Source organism: Macaca mulatta, chromosome 3 (genome assembly GCF_049350105.2).
Source record: "Macaca mulatta isolate MMU2019108-1 chromosome 3, T2T-MMU8v2.0, whole genome shotgun sequence".
Classification (NCBI taxonomy): domain Eukaryota; kingdom Metazoa; phylum Chordata; class Mammalia; order Primates; family Cercopithecidae; genus Macaca; species Macaca mulatta.
Window position 1 is genome coordinate 47,137,074 of NC_133408.1, and position 17,375 is coordinate 47,154,448.

Consider the following 17,375-nt stretch of genomic DNA (forward strand, 5'->3'; position numbering starts at 1 on the left):
CTGATATCTAGTTAAGCCACAACTGCGCGGTAGTGTGTTGGGCTACTATTGCCTCTGTAGTTGACTGAATACTCCTAATAAACAGGGGTAAAAGGCAAGGGAGGATGAGGCAAATGCCAAAAATAAGTAAGAACCCACTAATGAGTGTTCTGAATTCTCCAAAGACTGACAACCATCCTCCAAATAAGGAATCTGGGGGCCACCCTGACCAAGTCTGAACTGGAACACGTGCCATCTCACGCATTCTAGCTGTGATTTTCATGACAGCTTGACCATTATCATCAACTTCTAAGCAACATTTGGTTAAATTAAATTTTTCACATACTCTTCCTTCTGAGGCTAAGAGTTCATCTAAAGCCAGCCTATTTTGAGATACAAGATTTCTTATTTGTGTTGCTTGTATTGCCAATAAATCTAGTGCCCTTGATGTTTTATTGGTTATGATTTCAAGGACTGCCTGCAACCTTATGATACAGTTGAGCATATAGATGGGGTACGGTACCCCCATGACTTGTGTTGCACCTAGGTAGCTGGCCTATAGTATTTAATGATTCTTTCAGGAGACCATTTATTATCTTTCCAGTCTCCTATGTCCACATCTTTTTTGATATTTGTGTTTATTTTTGTGATTATGCCTCTTCTAGTTCTTCTTTCATTTTCATCATAAACGGGATATTCTAAGAGTTCCCCTTGCTTTAGAGGAATTAGAAACAAGGATGGCTTGATTGTTTCTAACACACAAGCCCCTGTCCATTTAGCCAGCAGTTGCTGATATGCCCGTGCTCCACAGGTCCAATATAGGCCAGAGGGTGCTTTCTAAGCATTTGGAGCCTCTAGCTGATGCCAAATGTGGCTTACAGTAGAGAATCAAGAGAAAGGGTTTCCATCTGGTAAGCAGGAGTCGTTCTGGGCATTTCTTCAATAGAGTTTTGTTTTTAGTCTCATCATAATACTGTTGCCCTAAGCAGGTTGTTTCTCCTACTGCCTCTGTGAAAGCCTTTCCTTACTGGGCAATACAGTACTTTCCAATTATGGAGGTTTTTAACAACCAAACACTGGCTGAGGCTGTTGGTTCACTGGTAGGGTAAGTGAAGTGATCTTGTGACATTGCCTCCCATGGCCACTGGTCCCCCATATTAGTTCCTCCACTTACACAGCATGAGGAAATTCCTAAGCTGCCAACTATGTTTTCAGCTAGTTGAGCAAATAAGTTTTTGGTTGATGGGGGAAGCTCAGGCACTGGCTAATCAAAATGCTTATAGAATGACTTATGGACCCGGAATTGCAGGGTTGGACACATTTGAGTTCTTCTAGTCTTTTTGATAATCAGTAGTGGAACTTTAAGGCCTGCTGCTTGTCTATCAATTCATAATAGTGCTGTCTGTCCTGTAGACCAAAAAGGTAGTTCTGGCTTTAAGACAGTAAAATTTAAAGGATTGCTTGTCCTTGTCTCACAATCTGGTTTGGTTGACATACTACTTAGCAGAGCAGTCTTTCCTGAATATAGGTGTTGGAGCTGTGTTAGTGTAGACCACTGAATGTTACAGTCTGGGCATCCGATTTGTGGTTCTCCATATAGATGTTTAGGACTGCTGTTGCTAAGCCTCTCTTGTGTCAAACCATTGCAGACTGCTTCTGGTTTTTTAGGATTATGAGCATATGTGGCATGGTAGGCATCAAAATACAAGGAAATAGGCCTTTTATACAAGGGAAGGTCTTCTTTAGTTCGAGTTGTAAGCTCTCCTTCTTTTTCTCAATCTGATTTAATATGTATCTCAAACCAGAATTCATAGGGTAAGAGCATAGGGTCAGAACATACATATAGCTGATTATTTCCTGGGTCACAGACTGAATAGGTGGTCTGGTTGTATGCGCAGGTTCCTAACTTGGTTCCTGTACATTCATAGTAGGTATGATACAGTAGAGTTTTAACTATGGTATTCCTTACCCAGGTAGTGTGTACACAGTGTGAGCATCCTTCTAGAGATTTCTCCCTTTTAGTGTAGGCAGAAATGGTAACAACATTAGTGAATGTAATAGAAACGTGCTTACTCTACACACGAGCATGGCAAACCTTCCTCTGGGCATAGACATTTGCAGCATTTGCAGTAATAACATAACAACAGAACAATCAGTATTGACAGAATTATGACTAGGCTTATAAATTGTATCCACATTTACTTATCCGGAGATGGTCCTCTTAGTTTCGGCTGTGCATAGACTAGTCAGCTTCTGGGATGTGACTAGAGTAGAGCTTGCAGGAATCCCTGAAGCTTCAGCCAAAATCAGTTTTTCAGGCCCCACCTGAGGAATGTCCATCCCCGTATGTGCCAATCTACCCATCTTTGGCCAAAATAAGGCAGGAGGCAGAGTCAGGAGCACCTGGAGACTCGGGCTTGGAAGAAAGTAAGGCTCAGTCCTTTGGATGTTAATCCGACTGGGCCGGTGTACCTAAATAATTAATAAATATCCTCCTGAACCCCATCGATCTCTCTGGTTCCTTAAAATCCTGCTACAAAATGTAATTTTTGCTGTTAGAATTTCTGTTATTTATGGCCTCCATGTTACCTCCCTCCCTTGAACATTCCAGTTCCCAAGGTAATGTCTGGCCAGCCCCATATCTATAAATTTACAGTTTCTGTAACCTGGCTTTCTCTTTTATTTTATAGTTATGGGACTCATTCACATAAACTTTTTAAGAAGCTGGGAATTCCTGGGCCAACCCCTCTGCCTTTCCTGGGAACTATTTTGTTCTACCTTAGGGTAAGTGTTATTTGAGCTCCCTCTTTTGCTTCTTATCAATGCAAACCCAAGCTTAGTCCTATCAGTAAAAATGTTCCTCCTCAGGAGGAAGTGCCAGTGTTTTACACTTTCAGAAATGGTGTGTAGGCCCTACCCAGAGCATGGCCAGGTGTACACCAGGACTTCCATGTTAATGGTCAGGGGGCTTGGGTTTGCCTCAGTTGAACCGCACAGATATCTGGGAGATCAGCACTTGAAGTTCAGGACTTGATGTTCAGACTTTGCGAACCGTAAAGAGGACTTTCCTTTTGCCCTGTGCAGATTTCTGAGAAGGTACAGTTGTCCTTAGTATTAAGAGAAAAACAGAAATGGGGAAATGGGAGCCCCAGTAGTGGCTTGTTAGTGTCGTGTACCAGACTCAAACTTTGCTGTTTGTAGCAAGAGCTCTGGTAGCCTTTTGTTTCCTTCCTCCTGGACAGCTTTGAAAATTCAGTTCTTTAGGCGCTATTCACCACTGGATAATTCGCACATACTTGAATTCTGTCAAGAACTGTTAAATTCCTTGCAGGTAGTTCCATAGTTGTGCTCCAGCTTCTTCTCCCCATGATGTATTTTACAGATTTGAGAGGAAGAACTAGAAGGTTCTACTTTCCTGCTGCTTTTCCTCAAAGGCAGCACCCTGTGAGTGAGCCTGAGCAGGGAGTGCTTATACTGAAGACAACATGGTGGCTGTCCGTCAACTTCAGATATTTAACCACAAAATGAGCTCTGTTTTTTTTTTTTTAAAGAAAGGCAAAATTACTTAACAAAATAACTAGAAAGGGAATAATTTGACAAACGTATTCAAAATTTAATTATCTAAACAGGAGGTAATACGTGTCTCATGGACTATGAATTTTGACTGAGCCTTGTGGTTACCCTGGTCTGTTGCTCCACCAAGGGCCTGGGGCCAAAATGGAAAGTCACAAGTGTATGTCCACAAGGCCAGTAAGAAAACCTATGTATAGGTTGCTCTCTGACTCAAGTTTTCTGTCTTACAGACCTGAGGCCTGTTTCTCAGATTCTAATTCTCCCAACTGAGGCCTTCATTGCCAAATTACCACTTCAGAATTTCATCCTTTTTTACCCTCTGAAAAAGCAATAATTTTCTCTTCATATTTCCCAGGTCAATCCTTTAGTAAATCCACATTTCCTGGGCCATATGTTGCCTAGTGAGAACATCAAAACTGAAACAAGGAAGCAGGAAGGTTTGTTTTTAAGTGTCAGAAGTGACAACTCTGAGTGAATACTGTAATGTGCTGTCTGACATCTAGAGGTGGCATTTCCCACACTTATTATGTGTTAAGCTGGAAAACTGGAAAGTGAGTCCATTCTGTCATTTGCCCACTCACTCATTTTCTCACTCAACAAAATGCCTTGGACTTTTATTTAAATCTGCTAGACTAAAAGTGGTCCCTGATGTGTTTGACTTTCTAATTCAGCTAGAATTCTAGAAAGAACACAAGAGATAGATGAAAAGGATACTGAACGAGGAGATAAAAGATAGCACATTCCCTTGAGACACTCACTTTCCCTCAGCCTCAGTTTCTTCATGTTCCCATGGTGGTGATAATTCAGGGATTTATGAGATTGCAGAGACAACATATGCAGAAATGAAAGCACATCAGAAAGACAATAAGTTGCTTAGTGTTCATAGACAAAAGTAAGTCATTCAATATCTACACTAGTTAGAGGAAATTTAAAAGTGACTTTAAATTCTCCACTTCAAATATCTTCTCTATTTTCTCTCCTTTTCCTTAAGAGGTCTCTGAATAAGATTCCTGGCTGGGCGTGGTGGCTCACGCCTGTAATCCCAGCACTTTGGGAGGCCGAGGCAGGAGGATCACCTAAGGTCAGGAGTTCAAAACCAGCTTTGCCAACATGGTGAAACCCTGTTTCTACTAAATATACGAAAAATAGTCGGGTGTGGTGGTGGGCCCCTATAATCCCAGCTACTTGGGAGGCTGAGGCAGGAGAAGAGCTTGAACCCAGAAGGCAGAGGCTGCAATGAGCCAAGATCACACCGTTGCACTCCAGCCTGGGCAGCAGAGTGAGACCCCATCTCAAAAAAAACAAAACAAAACAAAACAAAAAACCTCTAACTGCCAGTAAATGGTAGCAAGCCTAACGTCATTGTATTTGACTTTTTTGCCCCAGTTAAATGTAGGGTTCAGTACATTTGAAATAATAATTGAATTGTATTTTGTTTCTTCTGCCAGGGTCTTTGGAAATTTGACAGAGAATGTAATGAAAAATATGGAGAAATGGGGGGGTGAGTATTCTGGAAACTTGCATTAGATAGAGTTGTTGCTATGTTGAGTGATTTTTACTGCAGAGAGAACAATCTCAGCCCAGAGTCCGTTTGGATAAACTTCTTGTCAACCTAAGTAACAAACAGAGAGAGGCTATCTTTTTTTTTTTTTTTTTTTTTTTGAGACGGAGTCTCGCGCTGTGTCACCCAGGCTGGAGTGCAGTGGCGCGATCTCGGCTCACTGCAAGCTCCGCCTCCCAGGTTCACGCCATTCTCCTGCCTCAGCCTCCGAGTAGCTGGGACTACAGGCACCTGCCACCACGGCCAGCTAGTTTTTTGTATTTTTAGTAGAGACGGGGTTTCACCATGTTAGCCAGGATGGTCTCCATCTCCTGACCTCGTGATCCACCCGCCTCAGCCTCCCAAAGTGCTGGGATTACAGGCTTGAGCCACCGCGCCCGGCGAGAGAGGCTATCTAAAAGAAAAAGATGATCTGGGAATTGAGCATTGCAAGGGGAATATACATGTCATAGGAAACTCCATGCATATTTGGGATGTGAACAAAAATAAAATCTTTCGGACTCTAAACTCACTATGCCGAAGGGAAAGTTGAGCTTGAGAATTAAGTCATACATTACTGCCTTCCTTTTTACCCCAGACAGATAGCTGTAATTTCATCACCCTGAGCAATAGCTTCATACATAAGCCACACTTCCACAACAATAGTAGAGTGGTGTCATTTGTCTGGGGTAATACCCGAGGTTTGTTGTCCCACGCCAAGGAAATTAAGGATGTGGACACACAAGGAGTAAGGTTAAGAGCAGAGGTTGGATAGGTGAAAGAGAAAAGCTCTCTCCCACAGAGAAAGGGGGTCCCCAGTGGGTCTTCCGATCTGTAGTAAAGTGCAGGAGGTTTTATAGACAAGCTTAAGGAGGCAGTGTCTGATTTACATAGGGCATGAAAGATTGGTTGGACCAGGTGTGCCATTTGCATAGCACATAAAAAACTGGTTAGGACTAGGTGTGCTGTTTGCATAACACGTGAAGAAGTTGGCTGCCCCACCCTAATATTTTATTATGCAGATAGGTTCTCTACCTGGCTGGCACCATGTTGCCTGCTTTTTTACTGTACATAAGGTGACAAAGATAAGGGAAGATGGAGCCTCCATGTTGAACATACCTGGCTTCCAAGGTAGCCCTTTTCTATTGGCACAGTTGCCGACATTTACCCATGCAAGCTTCCAGCTTGCGTATTGATGTCTGCAGCTTGATTTTTTTCAGGCTGCTCTTTGTTAGAAAAGAAATGATTTGGGGGGCAGCTTTGTATTAAAAGGGAATCCTTGCTGAGGACCCCTTTGCCTTCACTATCTGCCTAAATAATTTTTTTTCTAGCTCCTATATCAATAGAAGGCTACATATCTTTCTGGATGGTTTCCCTCACAAGTTGCTCATATGGAAATTCCTCATAAGCCCCTAAATGCTTCATGATACACATCTGCCCTATAAACCAGCCCTATCATTGAGTTCTGTGACTCACACCCTGATCATGTAAATTACCAGCTTATCACAAGTACAGAACAAGGACAAGACCAGAAATCATCCTTCCACCTACCTTGAGATGAATATGTAACTGACTTTTCCTCTACTCTCTCTTTTCATGTGTATATCTTATGTAAAATGTAGATTTTCTGAGTACAACATGAATGCATAATTGATTTTTTCCTCTACTCTGTCTTTTCACATGTAAAATGCAGATTTAATGAGAGCTAATTGGTGCCTTACAGAAATGTAATCATTTGCACACTGCCTACTCTTTCCCCCTTTTTTCCTTCCTGCTGGTTCCTTCCTCTTTAAATTCAGAAGTTCCCAAAACCATCTTTGGAAAAACACAGGTCACAGCTACCCCTGTGGCTCATGTGTTTCCAGATGTACCCTCAAGCTTTGACTCAATAAACCTCTATCAATCAAGACACCTGCCTCAGTCACTTTTTGGTTAACACCTTGGTGACCACAATGGGATTCCCTGAGTGGAGTCTGGCCCTCAACCTGCAGAAATTTTCACATCAGTGTGCTAGAACTAGCTAGAGCTTTTTATCACTCTAACCAATTGTCTCATGTGTTGAGGTCTGGGAGTGTCTTCTTCTAGAGATCCTTGATCTCCCACAAACTGTTGCTTGAGACCTGAATTTTCTTCTGCCATAGAGCAACTTTCTGGGAGTTTTTACTTACTTCCAATAAGGAAGGTGAGTTTCCTGCTTCCATAATGATGGAGAACAGTTTTTAGCTTGAGCTCCACCTCCACGTAAGGAGCTGATGTAGGGCTTCCTTTTGGAATTTGGTAGCTGAGGATCAAGGTTTATTGTCAGCTAGCTATAACTTCCCCATATGCTTGGAGATCTTGACCCTCTGTAAATTGTGTGATAACATTCTGTTTTGGGTTTCAATCTACCTTCCACTAGGTTTTACCAACCCTTGGCCCCCTCTAATGTTTACTGGAATTCCCACAGCTACAAAATGTCAATTTTCCCCTCTAGAAACCCCAACCAGTTAAGAAAAATCAATATGTACCCAAAATATATTTCTTTGACACTTTTCTCTTTTGAGATGGAGACTTGTTCTTGTCACCCAGGCTGGAGTGCAATGGGGCGATCTTGGCTTACTAAAACCTCTGCCTCCCGGGATCAAGCAATTCTCCTGCCTCAGCCTCCTGAGTAGCCAGGATTATAGGCACCCACTACCATGCCCAGCTAATTTTTGTATTTTCAGTAGAGACAGGGTTTCAACATGTTGTCCAGGCTGGTCTCGAACTCCTGACCTCAGGTGATCTGCCCACCTTGGCCTCCCAAAGTGCTAGGATTACAGGCATGAGCCACCATGCCTGGCCTACAAATTTTTTTTTTTTGAGATGGAGTCTCACTCTGTCACCCAGGCTGGAGTGCAGTGGTGTGATCTCGGCTCACTGCAAGCTCCGCCTCCTGGGTTCACGCCATTCTCCTGCCTCAGCCTCCCGAGTAGCTGGGACTACAGGCGCCTGCCACCACACCCAGCTAATTTTTTGTATTTCTAGCAGAGACAGGTTTTCACCATGTTAGCCAAGATGATCTCGATCTCCTGACCACGTGATCCACCTGCCTCAGCCTCCCAAAGTGCTGGGATTACAGGCGTGAACCACTGCACCCTACACATTTTTGTTAATTGAGATGGAGTCTCACTCTGTTACTCAGGTTGGTGCAGTGGTGCCATCTTGGCTCACTGTAGCCTCTGCCTCCTGAACTCCAATGATCCTCCCACCTCAGCCTCCCAACTTTGACACATTTTAATGTGCCTTACCAGAACTTCTCTTGTCTGAATCTAGGGAAGAGTAGAAAAAGATCTGATACATTCTCTGAGGGCTATTACCTACGAGGTTTTCTTTGCATAACAAGGCCACCTTTCCAGCCTCTCTCTCCCTATGTGCTATTAGAATAAGTACTTCATTAGAAATTCTAATTGTCAATGACAAAAATAGTGGGAGCCTTTGAATTAAGACTTCTAAATTTAAAATTTTGGTGACCTTTTATTCTAAACAATTAATTAAAAGATCAAATGTTTTAAAAGACCCATAAAATGGTCATGTCTATCCTTAAAAGTTATCTTGACTAAATTAATAGTAAAAATATGACCAAACTCACTATGCCAAAATGAAAAGTTATGGTTGGAAACTGAGTCATGCAATACTGCCTTCCTTTAGTTCAAATCATATAGCCGTAATTTCACAATGCCGTGTCATAACCTCATACAAAAGCCAGATTCCCAAAATGATATCTCCCCAGATGGCTTACCTCATAAGTTTCTCACAAGGACATTCCTTATGAGTCCTGAAATCTTTTAGGATACATATCCTCCTTCCCCACCATGAACCAGCCCTTAAAACCAAGTTCTGTTGAATCTCACTTACCCTGACAATGTCCATTTCCGGTTTATCTCGGCAGGCACAGGACAAGGACAAGACCAGGAAATTATCCCTCCACCTAATCAGAGTTAAATGCGTAATCGACTTTGCCTCTATTCTCTCTTTTCACATGTTTGCATTATCTTACGTAAAATGAAGATTTCTTTGTCACAATACAAATATATAACTGACTTTTTCCTCTATGCCCTCTTTTCACAAGCAAAATGCAGATTTGCTGAGCACTTCTCAGAGCCTTGCAAGAATGTGACCGTTTGCCTCACTACCTACACACTCTCCCTCTTCTCTCTCCTGCTTGCTCTTTCTCCTTTAAATTCTGAAGTTCCCAAAATCCTCTTTAGAAAAAGCACAGGTCACAGAGCCTCCTGTGGCTGGTGTTCTTCCCAGATGTATTCTCAAACTTTGGCTAAAGGAAACTATTAATCAAGACTCCTGTCTCTTGTCACTTTTTGGCTAACAAGAAGATAAAAGAAGACAGTATTTTAAAAAATAATAATGAAAAGGATTACATTACTGTTTGCTTTATTTTATTTTATTTTATTTTTTTATTTTACTTTTTTTTTTGAGACAGAGTCTCGCTCTGTCACCCAGGCTGGAGTGCAGTGGCCGGATCTCAACTCACTGCAAGCTCCGCCTCCCGGGTTTACGCCATTCTCCTGCCTCAGCCTCCCGAGTAGCTAGGACTACAGGCGCCCACCACCTCGCCCGGCTAGTTTTTTGTATTTTTTAGTAGAGACGGGGTTTCACTGTGTTCGCCAGGATGGTCTCAATCTCCTGACCTCGTGATCCACCCGTCTCGGCCTCCCAAAGTGCTGGGATTAGCTTTATTTTATTTTATTTTGACATGGAGTCTCACTGTGTTGGCCAGGCTGGAGTGCAGTGGTACAATCTTGGCTCACTGTAACCTCCACCTCCCAGGTTCAAGTGATTCTCCTGCCCCAGCTTCCCAAGTAGCTGAGATTACAGGGATGAGCCACCATGCCCAGTTTATTTCTGTATTTTTAGTAGAGATGGGGTTTCACCATGTTGGCCGGGCTTGTCTCGAACTCCTGACCTCAAGTGATCCACCCACCTCAGCCTCCCCAAAGTGCTGGAATTACAAGTGTGAGCCACTGCACCCAGCCTATAATGAAATACTTTAAACACACAAGAGATTATGGAGAATGGCATAGGGAATGTCCAAGTATACACCACCTGGACATAACAAATGCTTCTGTTATTTCTAACCATGATCTCTTTGAAGAGCTCTTTTGTCTTTCAATGTCTCTTTCCTGTTTGAGCCACATCACTCTTCAATGTATGAAGGCTTAAGTGGCTTCTGTGGTGAGAATCTTACTCTGTGTCATACCCTGATTGACCGTGGAGCTAGCTCTGCTCTATATTGCACAACTACAAGTATGGATGATGGAATGTCAGGATCAAAATCTGGATCGTTGGTGTGGTTCCAGCTGCAAAATCAGACATGCAAGGTTTAGTCAGCTCTGTTTTCCCCCACACAGGCTGTATGAGGGACAACAGCCCATGCTGGTCATCATGGATCCCGACATGATCAAAACAGTGCTAGTGAAAGAATGTTACTCTGTCTTCACAAACCGGATGGTAGGCCTATATTTTCAAATGTATTAATCAAACTTTTTATTTTTTAATAATTATATATTCATGGAAACTTGCCCAAAAAGTGTACAGGAAAGTGCTTTGTGCTTCCTCCTGTTTCCCCCAATGGTGATGTCTTATTTAACTATAGATACAGCGTATTTCTGTCACTCTAGTAACAGAAACTTGACATTGACACAATCCACAGAACTTGTTCAGAGTTCCTGCTTTATGTGCCCTCATTTGTGCGGGTGTATATGTGTGTGTGTGTAGCACTATGAGAATGTACCCATGTGTATAATTGCATGACTATCAGCACAATATATACAGATCTGTTCTATCACCAGGAGGCTCCCTGCTGGTATTCTCCTGTTGTTACAATGTGTAGCTTGTTTTTTCCGCTTCGCAGGGTCTATAGTAGAGAAAACTTTTTTTTTTATTTCGAGGAGGCCAATTTATCCATTTTTCTCTTATAGATTGTGCTTTTATTGTAAATTATTCTCCTAGTACACTTTGTCGCTGGTGTTTTTTCTAAAAGTTATATGGTTCAAGGCAGGGCACGGTGGCTCACGCCTATAATCTCAGCACTTTGGGAGGCCGAAGTGGGCGGATCACAAGGTCAGGAGATCAAGACCATCCTGGCCAACATGGTGAAAACTCATCTCCACTAAAAATACAAAAATTAGCCAGGCGTGGTGCCGGGCACCTGTAGTCCCAGCTACTTGGGAGGCTGAGGCAGCAGAATCACTTGAACCCAGGAGGCAGAGGTTGCAGTGAGCCAAGATTGCGCCACTGCACTCCAGCCTGGCAACAGAGCAAGACTCAGTCTCAAAAAAAAAAAAAGTGATATGGTTTAATGCTTTACATTTAAGTTTATGATACATTTCGTGTTAATTTTTGCATAAGATATAAAGTTTAGGTCATAGTTCACTTTTTGTGGCCTGTGGCTGTGCAATTTTTCCAACATCATTTTTGGAAAGGTTACTTGCCCTCTTTGGGGTTACTTTTTCACAATTGTCAAAAATCAGTTGAGTATATTTCTGTGCATCTCTTTTTTTTCTTTTTTTCTTTTTTTTTTTATTGAGACAGAGTCTCGCTCTGTCACCCAGACTGAAGTGCAGTGGCGCAATCTCAGCTCACTGCAACCTCTGCCTCCTGGGTTCAAGTGATTCTTGTGCCTCAGCCTCCCAAGTAGCTGGGATCACAGCCAGGCACCATCATGCCTGGCTAATTTTTGTATTTTAGTAGAGATGGGGTTTTGCCATGTTGGCTAGGCGGGTCTCAAACTCCTGGCCTCAAGTGATTCGCCCACCTGGGCCTCCCAAAGTGCTGGGATTACAGACGTGAGCCACTGCACCTAACCTAAGCATCTATTTCTCATTCACTATTTTGTCCCATTGATCACTGTGTTTATTCCTCCACCGGTACCACATTGTGGTGACAATAGTAGCTATATAGTAACCTTTCTTTTTTTTTTTTTTTTTTTTGAGACGGAGTCTCACTCAGTGGCCCAGGCTGGAGTGCAGTGGGCGATCTCGGCTCACTGCAAGCTCCGCCTCTCGGGTTCATGCCATTCTCCTGCCTCAGCCTCCCGAGTAGCTGGGACTACAGGCGCCCACCGCCATGCCCGGCTAATTTTTTACATTTTTAGTAGAGATGGGGTTTCACCTGTTAGCCAGGATGGTCTCGATCTCCTGAACTCGTGATCCACCCTCCTCAGCCTCCCAAAGTGCTGGGATTACAGGCATGAGCCACGGCACCTGGCCTGTACAGTAACTCTTAACATCATGTAGAGGGATTCCTCACATTTTATCTATTGTTTCAGAATTGTTTTAGTTCTTTTTCTTTTTTCTTTTCTTTTCTTTTTTTTTTTTTTTTTTTTTTTTTTTTTAAGACAAGGTCTCCCTCTGTCACCCAGGCTGGAGAGCAGTGGGGAGATCTTGGCTCACTATAGCCTCTGCCTCCCGGGTTCAAGCGATTCTCCTGCCTCAGTCTCCCAAGTAGTTGGGATTACAGGCATGTGGCACCACGCCCAGCTAATTTGGGGTATTTTTAGTAGAGATGGGGTTTCGCCATGTTGGCCAGGCTGGTCTCAAACTCCTGACCGCAGGTGATCCGCCTGCCTCGGCCTCCCAAAGTGTGGGGACTACAGACGTGAGCCACCACGCCTGGCCCCTTTTCCTTTCCATGCAAATTCAGAACAAGCTTGTCAATGTCTACAAACAAACCTGCCGAGATTTTGATAAGTATTGGATTAAACCTACAGGTCGGTTTAGGGAAAATCTGTATCTTTACTACGCTGAGTCTTTCAAAACGTGAACATAGTATCCCTCTCCATTTCTTTAGGTTTTCTTTTATTCCTTTCACCAACATTTTGTAATTTCTAGCATAGAGATCCTGTACATGTTTTGTTAGATTCACACCTGAAGTATTTCATTTTCACTGACATGTAAACAATTTTTTTTTACTGTATTTTCAGATAGTCATTGTTATTGCGTAGAAATAACAATGCGTGAAAAAAACAATTGCGTGATTGATTTTTGCATGTTGATCTTGTGTTCTACACCCTTGCTGAACTCACCTTTTAGCTCTAGAAGTCTTTTTGCATATTCCTAGAGAGGTTCTACATTGATCTTTATGTCACCTGAAAATAGAGGCCCTTCTATTTCTTCCTGTCCAATCTGTATGCCTTTAATTTTTTTCTTGTCTATTGCACTGAGACATCCAATATGATGCTGAATAAGAATGGCGAGAGTGGATATTTTGTATTGTTTCTGATCTTGGAGAAAAGCATTCATTTTTTCACCATTAAGTGTGATTTAGCTGAAGGGTTTTTTGTATATTTTTTTTCCTTGTTTTCCAGAATATCAAATTGAGGGTATTTCTCTTTCTTCCTAGTTTGCCAAGTTTTATCATAAATAAGCATTGAAATTCTCCATTTTAAAATACAGTTTGGGAAGATGGAAGAATATTTCAAGTTATTGGACTGATAGGCCTGTCCTAAGTTGGGAAATAGCATTATTTTCCTTATTTTTCCTCTAATCCTGGGAGGGGAAATAAAAGAGAGGGACTTTTCATGTAATTGCATTGTTTCTTCAAAGTGCATTCTTAGTCTTTTACTTATTACTAATTTTTTTTCAAAAGTCACTAAATCAAACCACTCCTCTGTCAAGTTCCTCATGCTATAGATGTATTAAAGACAGAGCTGCTCTGAGGCAACGTGCAATCTGCCAACCTGCCTCTCTGTCACCAATCCATTTCTGCTTTGCACAACCCTGGAGGAGATGCTAGGTCTTGTTCCCATCTATTCTACTGGAAGAACTGGTTCTCTTCCATGTGGAAACCATGCATTTAAAAGGAGACTGGGATATAGTGACTAGAAACCACACCACTTGCCTCAATTCCACCATCCCCCTTCCATATGCTTACAGGAGGCTACGCATTCAAGATAAATCTTTATTGAGCATCTAGTATAGGGCCTGCCACCCAGTAGACGGTTACTAAGTATTTGTTAAATTCATGATGTCTGTTTAACACATTTTCTACAACCATGGAGATCTCTAAAACTTATGTAGGACAAAATACTTCTGCTTTGAACTCTAGCCTTTAGGTCCAATGGGATTTATGAAAAGTGCCTTAAGTTTTGCTGAAGATGAAGAATGGAAGAGAATACGAACATTGCTATCTCCAGCTTTCACCAGTGTAAAATTCAAGGAAGTAAGAAAATAAGGTGACTTATAATTAGAAACTTAAAGGATGAATCTGGAGACAGGTAGTAAGTATCATCATAGTTCCTTTCTAATGGGTAGTCCACGGAGTTTGAGTTTTCTAAAAAGGGTCTTTTCAGCTGGGCACGGTGGCTCACACCTATAATCCCAGCACTTTGGGAGGCCGAGGTGGGTGGATCACCTGAGGTCAGAAGATTGAGACCAGCCTGGCCAACATGGTGAAACCCCGTCTCTACTAAAAATACAAAAATTAGCCAGGCGTGGTGGCGGATGCCTGTAATCCCAGCTGCTCAGGAGGCTAAGGCAGAAGAATTGCTTGAACCTGGAGGCGGAGGTTGCAGTGAGCCAAGATCGCGCCATTGCACTCCAGCCTGGGCAACATGAGCGAAACTCTGTCTCAAAAAAAAAGGAGGGCGGGGGGTGGTCTTTTCTATTTGTGTCCTAGAGGACATGGTCAATCATTACAAAATATCATTGACTGTTCCATGCTGGGCAAAGCCATGTCCTTCTGAGACTCGAGTCTGCATAGTTAACTCTGGGTGGTGTTGTGTTTTAGATGGTCCCCATCATTTCCCAGTGTGGAGATATGTTGGTGAGAAGCCTGAGGCGGGAAGCAGAGAACAGCAAACCCACCAACTTGAAAGAGTAAGTAGCACAGTCTTGAGCTTCTGAGCTGTCATGAGCCCCTCCAGCTGCCTGCAGTGGAGCTGATATTCCCACCGTTGGGTTACTCCAGTGGCCGGACAAAAGCAGGGCTGTGGTGTTGCAGCTCCAATAGGCCACCCAAGATGGTGTTGCTCACAAAAGAAAGCTAGGAAGCTGAGAGAAGAGGATCTTCTCCCCTGTGCACAGGAGCCGGGAATAACTTACCTGTTACATTGTCCCCTTGGATATTCCAAAAGAATAATACATTGTGTAGAAAGAAAAAATAAAAACCTGATTGTACTAAAGTTTTGAGCATAGACGTTATGGAGTGGTGGGAGGGGTACGTGATTGAGAGCTGTTGGCTGGCAGGAAACAGCTAACTTTCCTAACTGGGGCAGGAAAGTTACAATGAAGAAATTGGAATAACTTCAATCCCTTCATTACTTTGCTGAGGATACCACCAAAATATGAACTGTTAAACCTTCCCACCACTTCTAATTTCTCCAATCTTAAATTTTAAAAGACTCTGTAATGGCTATAGGTAGGGCAATGCTATTATTGTTTATTGTCTGAACTGGAATATAATTTAAATTATGCTGGAACAACACGTATAAACTCAGCCTGTCCTGGGCAGACTGGGGACACATGGTCACTTGGCTATGGGATACCCCGATCAACTTTGGAGTGACCTATTATTCCTTTAATCAGTATCACTGTTAGTTCTTACTTTTACAAAAATAATCTGCCCTCAGAGCAACCTCAGATCCCAGGAGCTGGGGAAGAGTAGGTGTTTCAGGAGCCTTGTCAGAGACTGTAGCGGAGACATGATGTTCATAGCAAGCCTGAACAGGGTGTGGCTGTTCTGTAAAGTGCTGAAGAGACATCAGCTCTGGGCGTAGACTCTCGGGTCTGGCAATGTCAAATTTATTGATTGGCCGAGAAAGAGTTAATGATTTTATTCTTGTCCTGCAGAAGCACAGTGTTGACGCACCTTTTACCATCCACACTCAACACAGACGACTGTAACTGTCTGATTATTGGGTCTGTGTCTCCCTATGACTGAGGTCCTTGAGCTCAGAGGTGGGTTTAACTCACCTTAGTGTCTCCATCACTCCCAGGACAGGACCAGCTGCATCACTGGTACCCAATAAATGCCTCCTGAGTATGATGGGAGATGATGCAGCAGGTTGTTGTGAATGTGTGTGGGTTTTCACCTGTCTTGCTCTGACATAGCACTTCTTGCTGTGTGTATAGCAGAAGGAAGGTAAAGAGGTGCTGGTTTTAACTTTCCATGTCTTACTCTACTCAGTTTCTTTGGGGCCTACACCATGGATGTAATCACTGGCACATTGTTTGGAGTGAACTTGGATTCCCTCAACAACCCACAAGATCCCTTTCTGAAAAATATGAAGAAGCTTTTAAAATTGGATTTTTTGGATCCCTTTTTACTCTCAATATGTACGTGGACTTTTATGTTATTTCTCTCTCTCTCTCTCATCTAATTTTTAAAAACAGCTTTATTGAAAACAAAATTCACATACCATATAATTCACCTACTTAAAATGTAGACGTCAATGGTTTTTCGTACATTTAAAGATATGCACAACCATCACCGTTGTTAACTTCTGAACATTTTTGCAAACTTCTGAACATTTTTTGTAGACTCAGAAGCCACACACCATTTAACCATTATCCCCTTCCAATCTTCTTCACCTTTTTTTTTTTTTTTTTCAGACAGAGTCTTGCTCTGTCACCAGGCTGAAGTGCAGTGGTGTGATCTGGGCTCACTAAAACCTCCACCTCCCGGGTCCAAGTGATTCTTCTGCCTCAGCCTCCTGAGTAGCTGGGATTACAGGTGCGCATCACCACACCCGGCTAATTTTTGTATTTTTAGTAGAGACGGGGTTTTGCTATGTTGGTCAGGCTGGTCTCGAACTCCTAACCTTGTGATCTGCCCGCCTCAGCCTCCCAAAGTGCTGGGATTACAGGTGTGAGCCACCGTGTCCGGCCTTTTTTTTTTTTTTTTCCAACGGAGTCTCGCTCTGTTGCCAGGCTGGAGTTCAGTGGCATGATCTTGGCTCACTGCAACCTCCGCCTTCCATGTTCAAGCGATTTTTGTGCCTCAGACTCCCAAGTAGCTGGAACTACAGGCACGTGCCACCACACCCAACTAATTTTTGTATTTTTAGTACAGACGGGGTTTCTCCATGTTGGCCAGGATGGTCTCGATCTCTTGACCTCGTGATCTGCCTGCTTCAGCCTCCCAAAGTGCTGGAATTATAAGCGTGAGCCACCGTGCCTGCCTTCCTCACCTTTTTTATGTTGCCCAGGCTGGTCCTGAACTCCTAGCCTCAAGCCATCTTTCTGCCTTGGCCTCCCAAAGTTCTGGGATTATAGGAGTGAGCAGCTGCACGCAGCCCCAAAACCCC

General features: G+C 42.9%; 1 protein-coding gene across 8 annotated transcripts in view; it reads left to right on the forward strand.

Annotated features, from left to right (window-relative positions):
• Positions 1–17,375, forward strand: part of CYP3A43 (cytochrome P450 family 3 subfamily A member 43) — a 45,320-nt gene that overhangs the window by 11,176 nt on the left and 16,769 nt on the right. For 3 of the 8 annotated variants that reach the window (XM_028844981.2, XM_028844985.2, XM_077995095.1), the window contains 6 exons: positions 2,670–2,763; positions 5,001–5,053; positions 10,480–10,579; positions 14,177–14,290; positions 14,858–14,946; positions 16,256–16,404. In XM_028844981.2, coding sequence (XP_028700814.2) covers positions 2,670–2,763; positions 5,001–5,053; positions 10,480–10,579; positions 14,177–14,290; positions 14,858–14,946; positions 16,256–16,404 — 599 coding nt within the window. 8 annotated transcript variants of the gene reach the window in all.